Source organism: Amphibalanus amphitrite, unplaced genomic scaffold, assembly GCF_019059575.1.
Source record: "Amphibalanus amphitrite isolate SeventyFive unplaced genomic scaffold, NRLGWU_Aamphi_draft 001416F_arrow, whole genome shotgun sequence".
NCBI classification, from domain to species: domain Eukaryota; kingdom Metazoa; phylum Arthropoda; class Thecostraca; order Balanomorpha; family Balanidae; genus Amphibalanus; species Amphibalanus amphitrite.
In genome coordinates this window covers 135,808-150,846 of record NW_024882909.1, presented here as the reverse complement: position 1 = coordinate 150,846, position 15,039 = coordinate 135,808, and the positions used below count along the sequence as shown (strand labels likewise).

General features: G+C 44.4%; 1 protein-coding gene across 7 annotated transcripts in view; it reads right to left on the bottom strand.

Annotated features, from left to right (window-relative positions):
• LOC122372898 (protein bric-a-brac 2-like) overlaps positions 1–15,039 on the bottom strand; it is a 42,696-nt gene that overhangs the window by 13,952 nt on the left and 13,705 nt on the right. For 5 of the 7 annotated variants that reach the window (XR_006254943.1, XR_006254944.1, XM_043350571.1 and 2 more), the window contains exons 4-6: positions 13,811–14,173; positions 12,239–12,380; positions 8,797–8,853 (exon numbers count right to left, since the gene is read on the bottom strand). Coding sequence is in view for 5 of the 7 variants with exons in the window: in XM_043350571.1 (XP_043206506.1) it covers positions 8,797–8,853; positions 12,239–12,380; positions 13,811–14,173 (562 nt within the window). In the remaining 2 variants the exon portion in view is untranslated. Of the gene's footprint in view, positions 1–694; positions 763–8,796; positions 8,854–12,238; positions 12,381–13,810; positions 14,174–15,039 lie in introns of all 7 variants that reach the window. The other 2 variants (XM_043350572.1, XM_043350573.1) reach the window with 2 other exon arrangements.

Genomic DNA, 15,039 nt, shown 5'->3' with positions numbered 1-15,039 from the left:
TCGCCTAAAAGCCATATCAACTCCACCGCATTTTTAACCAATCACTCCATGCCGTGAAACATATTATTGACAACTCAAGTCCGAACGACAACAGTTTAAGACCTAACATGGGTCATCAACTAGGATTGACTTGGATAATCGAAATCTCAAAAGTTTATCACAATAGTTTGGTTATTGAAATGCCTATAGTTCGATTATTTAAGGCTGCTTAATCGTTTTAAGTGCTTAAATGAAAGGCGCACTTTACGCCCGTATTCCAGTTCAGCCTGCAACGCTGGCCAGCTCAAAATATCGATCGTAGCTACTCTGATTTCACTTTTTGAGCTTCCATTGCTCGTCTCGGGCATCATTCATTTGTGCACTTAAAGTAATGCGGCCGGCTTTAATAGCCGAACTAATATCACAAATTTGATGGTCTTATCTAGAACTATCAAATATAACCCGACAGTAAACGGGGCGGTCAGTATGGCTTTATGGTCAGTTTAACTAAAAGAAATATGTTGTGAAATTGTTGTGTGAAAATGTGAAATTTTGAAGTGAAATTGTTGTGGTTATCATGATCTTACCAGCATCACGACTTGACTGAATAAAAATCAGCGCTCAAAAACCTATATCACTATCACCTGACGCAATAAATACATACAAATGTGGTCTACCCACCAATAAAACAGCATCAAATGAAGTGGTTACTTACGAATACGTTGGCGTCACTGGACTGACGCTGGTTGGACCCCCGCGGCTTCCGGAGAGATCGACACCCCTCTGCCAGCGACAAAAACAAAAATCTATTAGCTCAATGGTCGGCGCCTCAACCTATCTAGGTCGCTACATCCCTTAGGATTAGGATGTCACAATTAACGAAACGGCATTAAGTTACTGAAACGAAAATACAAGTCCGAGTCACAAATTCGCGAAGGATATGTGCTTAAAACGCAGATTTAACACAGAACAATAGGTGTGCAAGAGTTGAAAAATGTGTCTGGCGATGTATTTTATGTGACAACCGAGACACCACGAGAAATTAATATGAGTACTCGGTGTTTACCATCATTTCAAGCTGTCATGTTTGTGTATGAGAACGGTACTAGCAGGTTGTCCAAACATCGTTGCTTATCGAAAGACTTTAAAAGCGTAATCATAAGCAAGTGAGATGATGACCGGGTGACGGTCGTCAAGCTAGATGTAAGTGAATCCTAATCTATAATCTAAGATTCGGAATCAGGTGAGCCCCTACGATTTGGACCAAACTTAGTCAGTGGATAGTACGTAACGTCCTGATTACGATGCACCCAAAATCTAAGCTCGGCCCGCCATATTTACGAAGTTACGGATGTTTGAATTTCAAGGTCATTCGGGAGAGCCCCTACGATTTCCGTCAAAATTTGTGTACGGACACTCTAGATGCTCCTCATTACGAATATCACAAAATTTAAGCTCGGCCCGCCATATTTACGAAGTTACGGAGGTTTGAATTTCAAGGTCATTTGGGTGAGCCCCTGCGATTTCCGTCAAAATTGGTATACGGACACATTACATCCTCCTCATTACAAATATCATAAAAGTTGAGCTCGGCCCGCCATATTTTTCAAGTTACGGAGTCACAAAGTTACGGGATTTCAAGGTCATTCGGAGAGCCCCTCCGATTTTCGTCAAAATTTGCATGCGGACACATTACATGCTCCTCATTACGAATATCGTAAAAGCTAAGCTCGGCCCGCACTATTTCAAAAGTTAGAGATGTTTGAATTTCAGTGAGTTTCAAACGTCAGTAACTTTTGAAATAGTGAGGGCCGAGCTTAGCTTTTACGATATTCGTAATGAGGAGCATGTAATGTGTCCGCATACAAATTTTGACGAAAATCGGAGGGGCTCTCCAAATGACCTTGAAATTCCGTAACTTTGTGACTCCGTAACTTGAAAAATATGGCGGGCCGAGCTTAACTTTTATGATATTTGTAATGAGGAGGATGTAATATGTCCGTATACCAATTTTGACGGAAATCGCAGGGGCTCACCCAAATGACCTTGAAATTCAAACCTCCGTAACTTCGTAAATATGGCGGGCCGAGCTTAAATTTTGTGATATTCGTAATGAGGAGCATCTAGGGTGTCCGTACACAAATTTTGACGGAAATCGCAGGGGCTCTCCCGAATGACCTTGAAATTCAAACATCCGTAACTTCGTAAATATGGCGGGCCGAGCTTAGATTTTGGGTGCATCGTAATCAGGACGTTACGTACTATCCACTGACCAAGTTTGGTCCAAATCGTAGGGGCTCACCTGATTCCGAATCTTAGATTATAGATTAGGATTCACTTACATCTAACTTGACGACCGTGACCGGGTGAAGAAATAAAACCTTTGACGGCGCAACTTCTGTTCAATCCATCAGAGTGGTGCAAATACCAGGCGACGCTCACGGGGTCGAAGTTCAAAACCACCGAATTGGGCATCAAATCTGTATTGGAAAAGACCACGGAAGATAGAGACAAACAAACGGCACACAGAATACTTGATCCCATATCCTACTGAAAAACAAAACTGTTAAAGATAGCCTTATTAACAAAAACGTTGGCAGCATAACACAGTCAACGCTGAAGCGATATGAATAAAAATGCCTACTTGTACGTTCAAATCAGCAAACTTCACGTAAACATCACATCTAAAGCATTTTAGCATCACTGGCAAACGTTCGACCAGCTCAGTCATGCCGCCCGTCGCGCGCTAGATCGGGTACCAGCACTGGCGTTGTAGGTCAGGTCGCTCCAGCACGCACTTCACTTCTGAGGGCAGGCACCACCGAACTTATGTTAGTCACGCCGTAAAGTCGGACGGACGGACGGAGTCATGGGCCTACGTAAAGCACCTATACCTAATATTGAGTCGGCTTAGGGCTTTCAAAGAGTGAATGAGAGTGGAAGCTAAACGACGGTAAGCGTTTCTTACAAGTGTTCCGGATAAGTGGGTACTAAGTTCCAGACATGTGCATGGATGCGGGAAAATGGATCTGAGATCCGATCCCATGAATCTAAATCTGGGATCCACTCGGATCATAGATCCAACCCCTCAATTTTGTCGAGAGATCCACTTAGATCATAGATCTCACCCATCAGTCTTGTTGAGAGATCCACTCAGATCATAGATCCCACTCACCGTCGAGAGATCCACTGGGATCATAGTTCATACTCATCATAGGTGCTCAAGATGCTTTCAGCTTTCCTGCACAAAAGGGTATGAATACCAAAGTATGGTTAGAAATAAACAAACAAAAAACCTGATGCACATCAATGCACATTACACATACAAATTGAACCAATTGTGTGACATGAAGAATATTCACACGTCAATGCCAACAGGTAAGAAGTTTGCAACAGATATCTGCCTAAATAATAAACAATACGTATTTACCACATCACAATTCACATTAGAATCCACATGAAGCTTTCCAGCTTGAGCTAACCATTAAAAAAAAAAAAAATAAAGGCGGCATTGGTATTTGGCTAGGTAGAGGTAAGCCAATCTATTGAAACAAATGTTTGATGAAATATGAACGAAATGAAACAATGAAATATGTACAAAAGTAGGCATACAAAAAAAAAACTTCCAAAAAGAAAATCATCAGGACCGTGTTCGGGCAGCGCATACTATTGTAAAATTTTGCACCACGCATGCGCAGTTGGGGTCCCTCGGGTGCCAAACTCCACCCTTCGGCGCATGACGTTGCACGTGTGACGTAGGCTCGCGCAAAATCTTTCAGTTTTGCGCAAGAACATAGTAGCTGCAGGAGGCGAAAGTGGCGCGGATTTAAGTTAACACTCCTATATTTCTTATTGTAAGTGGTTGATATGTTGTTTTTTGGGTATCATAATGTTTCTTTTCAGTGGCACATTGATATTAACCACATTTGAACTATTTTACTAAGTTATTGAACGAAAACCACCAGTCCGTCCGCTCCGCGCCATGGTTCGCCGCGCGTCAAATGATGCTGCCGTGGCCCTCGGCTTTGCGGGCCGGCGGAGAGGGGGCGGAGCATGGGCGGAGCATAGGCGACTACATCATCGCATGTGTGACTTCACACGCTGCAAAATATTTTGCGCGGACCCGAACACAGCTCAGACCTTGATCTGACGAAGAGGTCAACATCCGATGGCCCTGAATATTCGTAACTCTTATTATTCTGTCGATACGACTAGTGACGTCATTTCGGTCAACCAATGAGTGTTGTTTCAACCAGATTACTTCACTACGAACTTTTTTTTTTGTTTTTAGCATTGAAGTGTTTATTTTTTACGTGTACTTTAAGTGTAAAAAACATCTTACTGTAAATTCAAAAATGTCATGTCAAAAATAAAATATCAAAAATGAATGCCATCTCTGTAGCGTTAATTTTAATGACGCAATCCGTCAGCTGAAATGGTTTAGCATGGCCCCTTCATATCCCTGAGCCGCGTCTTGAGTTCAGTTACTTTACCAAAGAATAACAATATCCTACGTCATTAGCCCAATTGACTGTAAATGAAAAACATTCTGGAATTGGTCAAATGGTGCTTTTTCATTGGTCAAACGATAATGACGTAATAGGAACTTGTTACATGAAAATGTGAATTCTGAATATTGCAAGTTCATTCGTCTCTTCTGTGAAATCTGTCAAAGGTATCACATGGCTGATGGCACAGTGCCAAAAGTGGCCAAAGCCCAAAAGTAATGTAAAGAAGGTTGATTTCATACCTCGTTTGGACTTGAAAATCATTTTAGGGAAGTAGAAGAGGTTTATGTAGTTAGAATTTAACCCTCGTCCTTCCTGGCAGGGCATTTTTCATAACACAGGTGGGCAGGTGGGGGGGGGGGGTTGATGCAGCCCCCCATCGCGATTGGCTCCATGGCACCTAGAAACACCAAATTTGGCAGGTAGGCGGGCCCCCTGGAGTTCTCACCCCTGTGCAACTTTGGTTGCTCTAGGTCAATATTTAGGGGGGGGATATAAATGTAAGAATTTCGGATCGGCATTTCATTGCATCTAATTGCTTGGTTTGGTGGGTAAATGTAGTATACTGCATCGTCCAAGGAGTATATACAGTCCGGTTTAGAAGAAGAAGTCAAGACACGTGCACGGCGCCGACCGTCACCTTCCATGACCACCATCACCAACCGACTGCCCCGCCGGCAGGCCTTCGGATTTGCAAAATTTGCAGATCTGCAAAGATGATTGTATGGGTTATGGGTATACGAGTATTGCATAGTTATTACGAGCGAGCGAGCGCAGCGAGCGAGCGAGTTCATACTGAATTAAGGGAAAATCCTGAGTATGAGCGGCCGGCCGGGGCCGGCCGGCCGCCGTGGGGACGCTCTTCAAAAGCTAATCTTAGGAACGGGACATCCGATTGACAAGCGGTCTTCTTTACTGAATGTCACTTGGACGTAAAAGTTCTGCGGTGTGATGGCCACCATGCGTTCTTGCCAACCACCGCACGTGGCGCGTGGTAAAGTTGGACATTTTTTAAGAACCCCAAAATTGCAACCTCAATAACGGCACAACGGTTGGGCCGATTGAATTGAAACTCGGTACACAGTTAGGTCTCCATCAGATAATTCATCTGCATGTGTTAAGGTTGGGGTGCTACAGCACGTGCGCACGTACAGGGGGCGCTCCCAGATCTCGAGAACAGCTGGGCCGATTGCGCTCAAATCTGGTACACGGCTGGGGACCAGTTAGTAGGGTGCCGTGCAAAAGTCAGTTTGGACCCCGCTTGCACGTGCGAACGTGCAGAATGCCGCTTCCAGATCTCAGGAACGGCTGGGCCGATTGCGTTCAAATTTGGCACACCGCTAGCGACCGGTTAGAAGGGTGCTTTGCACAAGCCCGTTGGAAGTACCCTCTCGCCCTTGCGCACGTGCAGGCTCACTATCTCGCTCGCTCGTTCTTCGCCCAAAAGGCGTTTTACTGGTATTAAAGGGACAGTATCATCGAAAAAAAATCCATGTATGGAGCTGATTTTTTTTACTAGCATTTCTTATTTTTCTGAATCAGAAAAACATAGTTTGAGGACCGAACTCGGTGAAAAATATTTTTCATGAGCGAGTCATTTTCATGAGCGAACCACCACTACAAGCATGGCCGCCACTTTGGAAGCCTGCGAAATTTCTACAGAACTGGCGCAGATAATACATTATTGACGCTACGCTTACGCGGCCGCTCTTCTGATTGAGTTGTCGTTAGGGAAAGGCAGCATTAGGTATTGCCCAGAAGATATCACGTGACAATATTCTCGTACTTGAAGCAAATGTGAAGTACTTTTAGCAGATCAGATGACGTCATACATATACGTCATACATTGGAGGGAGATTGTGATTCAAGCTGGAGGAATTCCTTTGTTGAGCCGCTAGAATCCGAAGGAAACAGCGGAAATTGCCTACGACTATTTAATGAATTTAACGGTGATGAATAAGTGCGAAAAACGTTTTGGCTTTATAAAATTTGATGAAATGACCAGGGTAAAAGTTTTATAACTGGCGGTCAATTCAAAACGGCGCAAACATTTAAACAGTGAAGATAGTGAAGCACGATTCAAAGTGTAGTACACCTTTCGTACTTTGAGCGGCGATAGCGGGATAACGGTGTGGAGCTTCGAGGATCGGTCTTCAGTTCCCGGACCAGAAAGGTGGGGCCTATGCAATGTCAAATTTCATCAAAATGGTGATACTGTCCCTTTAATATCCTCCATGTTTATTGGGACTTAAAAGCGCGCCGACTACGACGGTCATTTTGCAAAACATTAATAGGTATATACAGTCCACAGCAGAAGTAATGTGGGGTTTCAGTCATGGGTATGTTCTGCTTCTGAAGCTTAGGAACGATTAGCCAGACTACAATGAAACTTTGAATGTAGCTTATATGTATCGTCACCCTTGCAGCTGCAACTTAAGCTATTGACATCTTCTTTTCGATCACTCCGCATTAAACAATCGCCAGTCAAAGCCAACCGTTGAGATTGGTAAAACCCTACATTACTTTAGCGGTGGGCTGTACTTTTCCAAAATTGCAATTTAATCAGCAAGGAAAAACATGACACTCACCTTCACCACAAACCGCCAATCTCCCGAAAGAACTTCACTTGGAAATGCTGGATGCACGATGCACTGAACTTACCAACAGGTTTTGTGCCACTTTGGTCTAAGCTTAGAGGCCATATAGAGAAACACCCCGCGCGAACGTTCAAATAAACAGGGCATTCAAATCGCAATTTTCAAATAGGAGCTCTTTATCTCAGAACGACGAGTCGTTCCATTTTGTTCCAAATATGTGCAACTACTATGAGGTTCAACGCCCGATTTATCACAACGTTCTCAAATGTTGCTGTGAATTTTTTCCCGACCGATCACCTTAAATCCCGACATTTCAATTTATCAACAAAACAAAAACATTATTGCGTGTTCCTACTACGAGCAGTATAGCATTATCGAATCAACAAAAGTATTACTGCATGTCAACGTCCACTCGCTTTGAGCCTGCTTCGAAAAACAATATCCTGAGGCATACCATACGAGCATGGTTATTGAGGCGCCTTTATAATTTAACTTTATTTATCGGAAAAACTTCATCTTGTATCCGGGATCCCAACGGCGTTGAACATTCATTTTTTGAACCTGTATACTGGCAAACTATGTGAGAATGTGTAGGAAAAGCTAATAATAAAACAAATTTAAGTCTTCTGAACGGGCGATTCACGCACCTCGGTTCCAATTCTCTCAGCTCGTCAATAGATCGGTATGTAGCACAAAAGCATCCATCTAGTAGCGTCTGAAAGACATCTGATCCTAATGGGAACGTTCTAGGGATCATAGCCTTTACTTTGATAGCTATTGAATTCCAGACAGCTTGTGAATAGGATAGCAGAGAAGTCAACGACGGAGACATCGAAGCTTGCTTCATGCTTTCCCATAACGCGTCTGAGACATATTTTATATAGTATGAACAGAATGAGGACCGCCAGCAATTCAGACAGACAAGCTAAAAAAGACGGGATGAGAGAATGACAAGGACATGAGACCGGGAATGGCAGAGCACTGGCAGTTCGCGAGCGAGTTATCCAAATAATGACATGGAACATACTGGAACCAAAGCAACGAATGACACATACGTTCGGGGATAGTTTGTGCATCGTTGCACATAGTTGTTTCACATTTTAGAACAAAAGACCCCAAGTAACGGTAAAATTCAATTCATAAAGAGGTCATGGATGAACTTTGTTCAAATAGATGTAAAACAGGGAACTCCATAGCAACTTACGTTCGGTTTGAACTTCAAATTGAGCCGATTACTGTCATTTCGCAGAAGGCCAGCGTTACAAGGAATGAGCCACTTCATAGTACGACAAATCTAGCGCCGGGCCAAAACACGAGCCCCGATTGACTGATGTCCCCAACACTGATGTCTGCCGATTTATGGAAGTTGGCTACCGGACCCGTGACCATAAAACTGAAACGGTCCCAGCCCTGGCAGCTGTAAATCCAAATAAGCAATGTTCCATGTTCGAGAAACAAAATCTTAATTTTAGCTTAGTTACCACTGAACAAAATGAACGAACGCAGGAACGCGGGAATAAGTGAGGAAACGGTGGACACAAAATGTGAATGAGTAATTTATCGACTGAAGTGATTGAGGAAGACAGACACAATAAACCCCAACGAGCGATACCTTCTTTCCAAAGCCAAAAGTCATGTCTGTTTATAGATCTCTGTCTGTCTGAATTACCAGCGTCCTGACTCGTTCCCACCGGCATCGTCTCTGGACTGACCTTGCGCAGTTGGTTCACCCGCTGCCGTCGCTCCAGCCTGTCCTGACGGCCCTGCAGCTGTAACAGAAAGGCAACGACATGAGGGTCAGACAAAGGAGTATAACCACAGGACGGCATACGATTCGATAAAAAAGTCCTTTGGAAGGCTGTGTGCATCCACGGGTTTCTTTTAACTATTCCAACTTCTTTGGAAGTCAAATTTCCATCATTGGTTAAAATGATTGAATATGACAATGGTTTGTAGTTATGAAAACAAATTTGGACAATATGATCCAAGGCTACTTCGGGTCCAGAAACTGTGCAGCACTGGAAGGATACTGTGCCCACCAAGTTTCTCACCATTTCATTCAGATCCACCTTCACGATATCCGGTTCCCACCCTTCCGAAATCCTGCCGATACCTACCGATATCCTACCCTTCCATTTTATCGGCTTCACAACTGCCACAAACCCATTCTCGAGTGGACATCCGTATCCGGGTATCGAAATAGAAAAGCAAGCACGAGGCCCAATTTCGGCTAAATCTTCACAAACTGATCCCACTCAACGGTTCAGCAATGTCAACCGAGCAAACGAGCACGTGGAAATGCCGCCCTGACCGCGTGATGTTCACAGACGGCAGGGGACCTGCGCTGTAACCCTGTTTCGGATGAATTCAGCGCGCTGATGTGAACAGCTAGGCGGAAGCAGCTATCATAAGGCAAAACTAGCATGTAAAAATGCCTCTTGACCACACTTACCCAAAGCTGATGTTCATCCAGAGCCGAGGGAAAAAAACAAACAAAGAGAAACTGAAATTATGTATTTAAAACAACGTGGAGAACAGCCGTCTTTGATGTTTCAGCATTTCATCAACATATTTTCAAGGATTTGTGTAAGTCTTACCATTTCATTATAAGCCATTTGGTTACGTGCATCACTGCCCCGTGATGGTGATGCTGAAAAATAGGAAGCCTATACGAACTATATAAGCTTATAAAAAAAAAAAAAATGACGTGGACACTACGAAGTATTTCAGGATTAATCGAAAATTTGTTTTACGTTAAAATGTACGATTGCGCTCAGTCCTTCGTATGACCTAGTGGTCTAGGCGACCGTCCTGTGGCAAAGCCTCCGTTCTACCTTCCGGGCTTAATTTTAGCATAAAAACCTAATGTGATACGAATATATACCTACGTTAATGTGACATTCTTTGTGCTGTTAGACTTGAATACCGTGTTCTATGGGTGACCGGTCATGACCCGATTCAGTTATTCTTCGTCAAAGAACAGCATTCCCTTTCTGTTTTTAGCCCACGCCCCCAATAAGCAATCATGGCGATTGGTGAATCGAGCTCAATCGGGATTTCAGCATAGTTCTTTCTGGAGAGCAGCTCATCCACAAGCAGCTAGGGGTGAGCAGAACGCAGTTATATTGGTGAGCCAGGCCAACGCCATACAATGTTTATTCCGACTCGGAGTCGGAGTCGGTAAAATTTTGACGACTCCAACACCGACTCCATGAACAACTGTCGAATCCGACCGACTCCGATTTCGACTCCGACTCCGCAGCCCTGGTTCAGAGATCACCCAAATAACAGCCGCATGACTGACAATGCTCAACTTTAAGATCTTTGTTGAACGTAAGAGATTGTAATAGATCATAACAAAAAGTGAAAATCGAAAATCAATTATCAAGTCCAGCTTGTTACCTTTCAAATTGGACAAAAAGATCCCAAACTAATGGTTAAATAAGTACTTACCCAAAAACGGTAATTTCATCGACTTCTTATCAGTTTTTGGTAAAATCATCTCATCCAGTAAATGAGCTGATGTGAACAACCGTCCACAGTTGCAGAAACGAGAGCTCAACTCCAAAATAAAAAAACTGCCGAATGAAGCGTACAGGATCGATAGGAAGCACGCGCAAAGAAAGGAACGTTGGTGAAAGCCGGTTCACTCCCAAACGGATTTGAGCTAGTATCATTTGAGCTACCTGCAAAAAGTCATTTGTTTGTTTATTAGGGCTATAGGGCGCGTCGACTTCGGTAGTCATTGTGCCCCCATAACGCCCATATACTGGTAAAAACAAGTGTGTTGAAACAGAGAACTGACGGACTAGAGAAGGCTAGGACTAAATGAGATGTGCGTCAATGGAGCTAGTAGAAAAGCGACAGTAAAAAAGCACTGTCGCGTTACGAAGGCTAGAAAGGTAAAAGGGCTAGTGTCAGAACTAGCGTCCAGAGCACTACCACCAAAGGCGGCGGAACGGGGAGGGCACCGGGGCACCGTGCCCCCTTGATTTTGGCATTTTAACAGCCCCCTTTGATTTTGGCATTTTAACATTAGCCCTATGGGCGTTGCATGGAAAGAATGGGACCAAAAGTCGGCAGTGCCCCCCCCCCCCCCTTAACTGAAGGTGTTCCACCGCTACTGACTACTACGCCACTACTTGTACATACTCGTAGAGCTGCTCTGAACCATGCCAGTTAGATGAAAGCTAAGGCACGACAGCATTAACCTATGGGCCGTCAGTCACAAAGCGCGGCTGATGGGCTACAAAGGGCATTCTTATTCCAGGTGTGCGTTCTTGGTGTCATGCGTAACGTACACACTGCACGCGTGGCGAATGCACTGCAATAATTTATCACTTGAAACGAAGTTACAACTCGAGAACATTTCGGGTAATCGGGTAGATCGCGTTGTACGAGTTTAAATCAGACTAATTTTGCGACCTCCTTGATCTTACGCAGTTTCCAATCTGTGGTGTCACGATACCAAGCCAATGTTACGTGGTTGCCCCGCTACAACCCGGTTGTAGAGTTTAATGTCCAACGGATATGTGCGCCGTTGATTCCCATCTCGAACATCAGCATAATAGAACGAATATCACATGCATGCAAATGGTCAATAACTCGGCTGAGAACGCATATTGGTAAACGTTTCCGCGTCAGAGCAGAGGTTTCAGAGATGGGAGCGATGTTCGCTCCTACCAAGATCGTCCTCAATAGTTTGTTTGGCGAAAGAACGGCTAGTGAAACGGTACGGAAGGGATGGTGTTTTTAATAAACAGGAAGCGAGTATTCACGTCATTTCAAATGACGGTGGGCGGCAGCGACAAAAGCTTACTAAATGCAGTAGATCTTTCATGCTGTTAAATATCGTTGCGCATATGATATAGACAATGAGGAAAAAGCATGTATCTAAGAATAATTTGTGTTATACTCTCTCACCTGTCCTGCTCAGTGATTAGCAAATGGCTAACATTTCGGTCCCATATTTTTAATGACAACGCACATTCAGCACCGTTTCTTTCATTGAAAAATCAACTTTACTAAGGACGATTCGTTAAATGGCAGCGAATTAAGCGGGTACCTGCCAATACAAGGCAAAACAAACTCCATCATTCCATCCGCACGTAAGTTCCAAAAGTGAGCCCTTTCCCCGATCAAATCGTCCCCTACCTGTGGACGGTCCTCCATGCGAGTGGCGAGACGACGGGCCGGCGGCACTGCTGGCATCGACATGTCCCTCAAAGCTCGAGAAGAAGCCCAGCGGGTCATCCATAGAGCGCCCTTCGTCATCTGAGAGATCCACCTGCTCAGTCTGCAAACGGAGAAGAAAGTGTGATTGGCGAATGGCCGGGGCGAGTTGACTAGATCATACGTGGTAGCATCAGTCTGGGAAGATGTAACAGAGCCATGAAACGGTATTTATAGTTAGTAAGCATGCATTCCAACAGAATACATCATTCTGATTCACACTGACATGAAAAGGGCAGAATACATTAGGAATATAAGCCTTCTTTAACCCTCGCCCGCACATGGGGGGGGGGGGGTGGTTGCCACACCCCCCCCCCCCAGGTAGTCATTCTGCTCTGAACTTAACATTTTTAGAGCTAGAAGGCTGATTTTTCGTATAGCTGCTCCTCTATCCTTTCTTGATGTCCACTGAAAATTTCAAGTTTCTGTGATTTTTGGTTTTGGAGATATGACCTTGTTTGTCAGGTCATGTCATGACCCAAATGGCCAATTCTCAACATCTTGCGTTTGCCATGGGCCTTGAGAGCTTTTGACACCTTGATTTCGGCCTTTTTTGCCAGTCTTACCTCCCACCTATCATCAATCATGGAACATGTTGTTCGACGATGTACAGGGGTCAAGGTCAGGGTCAAGGTCAACCTAGGTCATCTAAGATAATTGCGTTTTAGGCAAGCTGAATTTACTTTTTGTGAAGTTTTTTTTTTACTGTATTTTTGGTAAAAGCTTCTCAGATCATGATTTCATGTAATATGGACACAAAAACAATCGGTGCACACATCAGTATACACACAGACACACACAGACATACAAACACATATAACTGACCTTGACCTAACTTGACCTGAAATGACCTCAGCAGCAAAAATCTGGTCGGATAGTGTGACAAAGAGGTTCTAGCTGGCTTGGCACCAGAAAACGGCATCGTCATCGGTATATGCTAAGCAGTGCACTTGATATCCAACGGTGACCCAAAACAGCAACATTTTTTAGTTTGACCTGACCTGGAAGGTCAATGACTGACCTGAGAAGGTAAAATCCGGTATCATTGGATTCGTCTCTTCCCAAAGAATCTTTTTGGTCTTTACCGCTAAGCTCTATCTCCAACAGGAACGAAACGGCGCGGGGGGGGGGGGGTGGCAACCACCCTTCCCCCCCCCCCCCCCCATGTGCGTTCTAGGATGGGAAAATGGCATGTGCGGGCGAGGGTTAACGTTCAATGGGCATCAGAAATTGCTTACAATACAGTTTTTTCTCAATTACGGTGATGATCATTCGGACGTCAGCACACAGCACAAAGTAAAAATTCTGAAAACTGCCCTAGAATGATGGACCCGATCTTATTGCAGTATCCATCGTTATTCCCAAAACACGTGCCGCCATACTCGTGACCTGAAACCATTAAGAATTCCTAGTAATTCTGATCGTACATCGCCTCTAATTGCGGTTAGAACTGGTGAACCGAGTTTATCCATCAACCGTAAGAAGAAAACCCACCTTTATATCATCCAGGCTGACAACGTTCACATCAGCAGCGATCACCGAGGCGGATGCGGCTTTCGGGACATCTGCGACCACTCTGTTATCTGTGCTGACGTTAGTTGACGGAATAGCAGACTTGGAGCCGGTGGCAGCGGCGGAGGCGGCAGCAGGGACGCCGCCGGCGGCGGTCTTGGAGGATGCGGTCACGGATGCGGTGGCGGACGCGCTCGAGGATGCGTCATAGGTCGCGGACAGGTCGGACGTTCCACTGGAGCGGCGGCGTCGTCGTTTGCTCGGTCGAGCCTCGGCGGGTGCGGGCTGATCCGCCTCGCGAGGTGGCGGCGCCGAGCTCTGCCGCGGCGCCGTAGCAGTCGGTGTCTGCCGGGAGAGGAATCAATGAGCCGTCAATTGTTGATTTACATGATTGACTGATGGTAGTGTATCAATGCATTTATCATCGATCAGTTTCGACACATTGAGCAAGAGGTGGTAAAAAGCAGGCATGCAAGAGACATGTTGATGACAAGTGATTAAAAATGAGAGGAGATACCGTAGCCCGAAGCTCAGCTTCTTCCATTTCTAAACCAAGACGAAGTTTTTCAACGAAGTTTTTAGAACAGTGACTGATTCCAAAGAGACCATAAATAGGCATTATACATCATAGCTTCGGGGTATTCAGGTATAGAATAAACTTCACTGATATGATAAGACCATAAATCAAATGTGAGTTGAATACTGAAGGGCTCAGCATTCTCCTCCAAACGCCACATCGCTGACTAAATTAAATTAAACAGTGAGTGATGAGTTCGTTCTGAATGAAACGCGACTCTATTGAAAGGTTAGGGTAGGATAAAAATAGGATGACAGAACAGGCTCCTACGTCTCTTCTTGTTAACACAATCACAGCTGACAGATATTTCCCTCGCTATTCCTCTAAAACATCGCGTCTTGGAATTTTTACTCAGGATGCTGAGCATAAAAACATTGGTCAAACACAGCAAGCGGCGTAAAACAAAATGTTTTCTGACGATAAGAGCAAGTCCGTCCATCAATTTCATACCTTCATATGACACTCACAAAACGAACGAAAGCATTCCAAAAGCATGAAGTGACAATGTAAATAATTGCGAAAAACAAAGAAATGTGAAAATGGATGGAATGTAGCATGTCAGCCATTGTTATGTTTACTCACATCCGATGACAACACACATTTAGAATATTTGCTTGTGTGTTGTCATCGGAAG